Source organism: Herpailurus yagouaroundi, unplaced genomic scaffold, assembly GCF_014898765.1.
Source record: "Herpailurus yagouaroundi ecotype Mexico unplaced genomic scaffold, PumYag 5327, whole genome shotgun sequence".
NCBI classification, from domain to species: Eukaryota; Metazoa; Chordata; class Mammalia; order Carnivora; family Felidae; genus Herpailurus; species Herpailurus yagouaroundi.
This window is the reverse complement of record NW_024412822.1, coordinates 1-2,219: the sequence shown is the minus strand read 5'-3', so window position 1 is coordinate 2,219 and position 2,219 is coordinate 1. Positions and strand designations below refer to the sequence as shown.

General features: G+C 69.5%; 1 protein-coding gene across 1 annotated transcript; it reads left to right on the top strand.

Annotated features, from left to right (window-relative positions):
- Positions 1-1,426: 1,426 nt before the first annotated feature.
- On the top strand, positions 1,427-2,122 carry LOC121024038 (homeobox protein CDX-1-like; the record flags this gene model as incomplete). The annotated part of the gene is made up of 2 exons (XM_040466354.1): positions 1,427-1,698; positions 1,958-2,122. Coding segments are annotated over 2 exons (433 nt in total), but the record flags the coding sequence as incomplete, so codon positions are not given.
- Positions 2,123-2,219: the final 97 nt, after the last annotated feature.

Genomic DNA, 2,219 nt, shown 5'->3' with positions numbered 1-2,219 from the left:
CCCCTCCGGCTCCACCCCCGCCCCTCGGCTCCTCAGCCCCGAGGCTGCCCCCACCCCTTTCGGGGGACCCGGCGCCCCCTTTTTTCCCCCAGACCCCCGGCTCCAGAGAGAACTCCTTAGAGGGGGGTGCCGGGGGGGGGGGGGGGGGTGGGGGAGGGCTGGGAAGTTGATCCGTTATTTCTCCCAGCCTAAAGCAGCTGCCTTTAGGGGGAGGGGAGATGACAAGGCGAGGGCAAGGTTACCGTCGGGGTCATCCCAGCCAGTCCCCCGGCCTCAGATCTCCTCACGATGCGCGCCCCTGAGGGAGTGTACGATGTCACTTGGGGATAAAGAAGGTGAAACACTCCCTAAGGCCTAGGAAGAAAGGGGAAGGGACCCCAAAAAGACCAAACGCAGGACCTGGGGAAAGAAAACAGGAGAGGGAGGGGGTCGCCCCCAAACGGCCGGAGCGCCCCAAGGAGCCTGGAGGCCCGCTTTCAGGAGAGACCACAGGGTGGCGCTAGAGGCGCGCGCGCAGAGTGCGCTCCGCGGGGCCGGGGGCGCGGTCTGCAGCCCCCCAGAGCTGCGCCCCAGGCCCCAGCGGCGGCCCCTGACCCCGGCCGGCCAGCGCCGGGCCCCAGGCCGGGTGGGGCCCCGCCGGGCTGGGCTGGCATCGATCGCCGCCCTGACAAGAGCATCGATTTCTGCGCGGAGAAATTAATAGATCTTCTCTTAGCTCCTCGGACCCGGGAGCCGCCCGCGGGTGGAGCTGGGGACCCTTCGGTCCTAGGAGGTCGCGCACCCGGAAAGCCCCGGGATCCCCAGCCCCTCCCACCCCGGTGGCCGCCGGAACCTGCCCGTCTCAAGCCGGGGAGGAGGCAGTAGAGGGCGAGGGAGAGGGTCCGGGAGGAGGGGTTCGGCCGGGAGGGCAGGCGAGGGCCGCAGGGAGCGCGCCAACCAAACCCACCTAGAGGGGTCGCCAGGCCCTCAGCGCAGACCGTGCCCCAGCCCCGGGACGGGGACAGACCGACCGACCGACCGACCGACCGACCGGCGGCCCGCTTTGGGAAGGCGACCGGACAGAGGTGGGCCCCCAGGATCTGGGTCGGAACCGAGGGACTTGGCTGGGACGGATCCTCGCGCGAAAGCGGAGGCGGCGGCCCCCCAGGGGGCGGCGAGGGCCTCGGAGAGGCGAACAGCTTGAATGTTCAGCACACGGTTCGCGTTCCCGCCAGGTTCCAGCAGGCTCGCCCGGCCGGCCGGGTCGTGGCCGCCAGAAGTCGCCCAGCAGGTGTCAGGGCGGCAGAACTTACCCCCGCCCCCCACCCCAACTCCAGCCGGCACACGCGGCCCCACGTGAGTGAGTCCGCAGGGGCGATGGGCGAGCTCGTTCCTACCATCCCCCTGTATTTGGCCTTATTTCCCCAACAGACCTGTCCCCCCTCAGTTGTCAGGCTAAATATTTTGGCTTGGCGGGAAGGGCGGAGAGAGCCCGGAGGTCCCAGCAAGCCAATCCGTTGCGCCCCGGGGCGCGGAGGGCGGGAGCTGGGCGCGGCCCCGAAGCGCCCGGTGATACCGCGGCCCCCGTGCGGCCCCCCCGACGCTCGCTCGGCGCCCAGCCGCCCAGCCGCCCAGCGGGGTCCCGGACTTTTCTCCCGGGCGAGTCCGCGCCGCTCTCGTGGGCGGGCTCCCCGGGCCTCCTCGCCGCGCCGGCTCCGGGTTGGCAGGCCTCGCGGACTGCCTTTTGCTCTGCACCCTGCCTGACTCTCCCTCTCCGAGGCCTCTCTGAGCCTCCTCTGATGCTTTCTGCATCTCTGCCCTCACCATTCTGCCTCTGGGTTCAGACCGAGTCTGTCTCCAGCTGCCTGTCACTGTCTTCGTGTCTCTGTGGCTCTCATTCCCTTTTTCCCTCTGAGATTCCCCCCCACCCCCCCCACCGTCCCCTCCCCTCTGAAGCCTGCATCTCTGTGTCCCTTAGGTCCTGCCAGACCCTGCTCCTCCCCGAGCCAGCTGCAGAAGCCAGGAGTGGGCACGAGGCAGGCCTGGGACGATGGCAGCGCCCAGCCTGTGCCCGGGGGTCGCATGCCTGCTTGCGATCCATCTCTCCTTGGGATTCGGCCTGGACACACTAGAGGGTGAGTCCCCCAGCGCTGCCTCCTGGAGCCCCATCTCCCCCCTCCCACACCCCCCAGCCAGCTGGGAGGCCAAACATCTGTTTACCTAGGGCATGAAGACGGGGG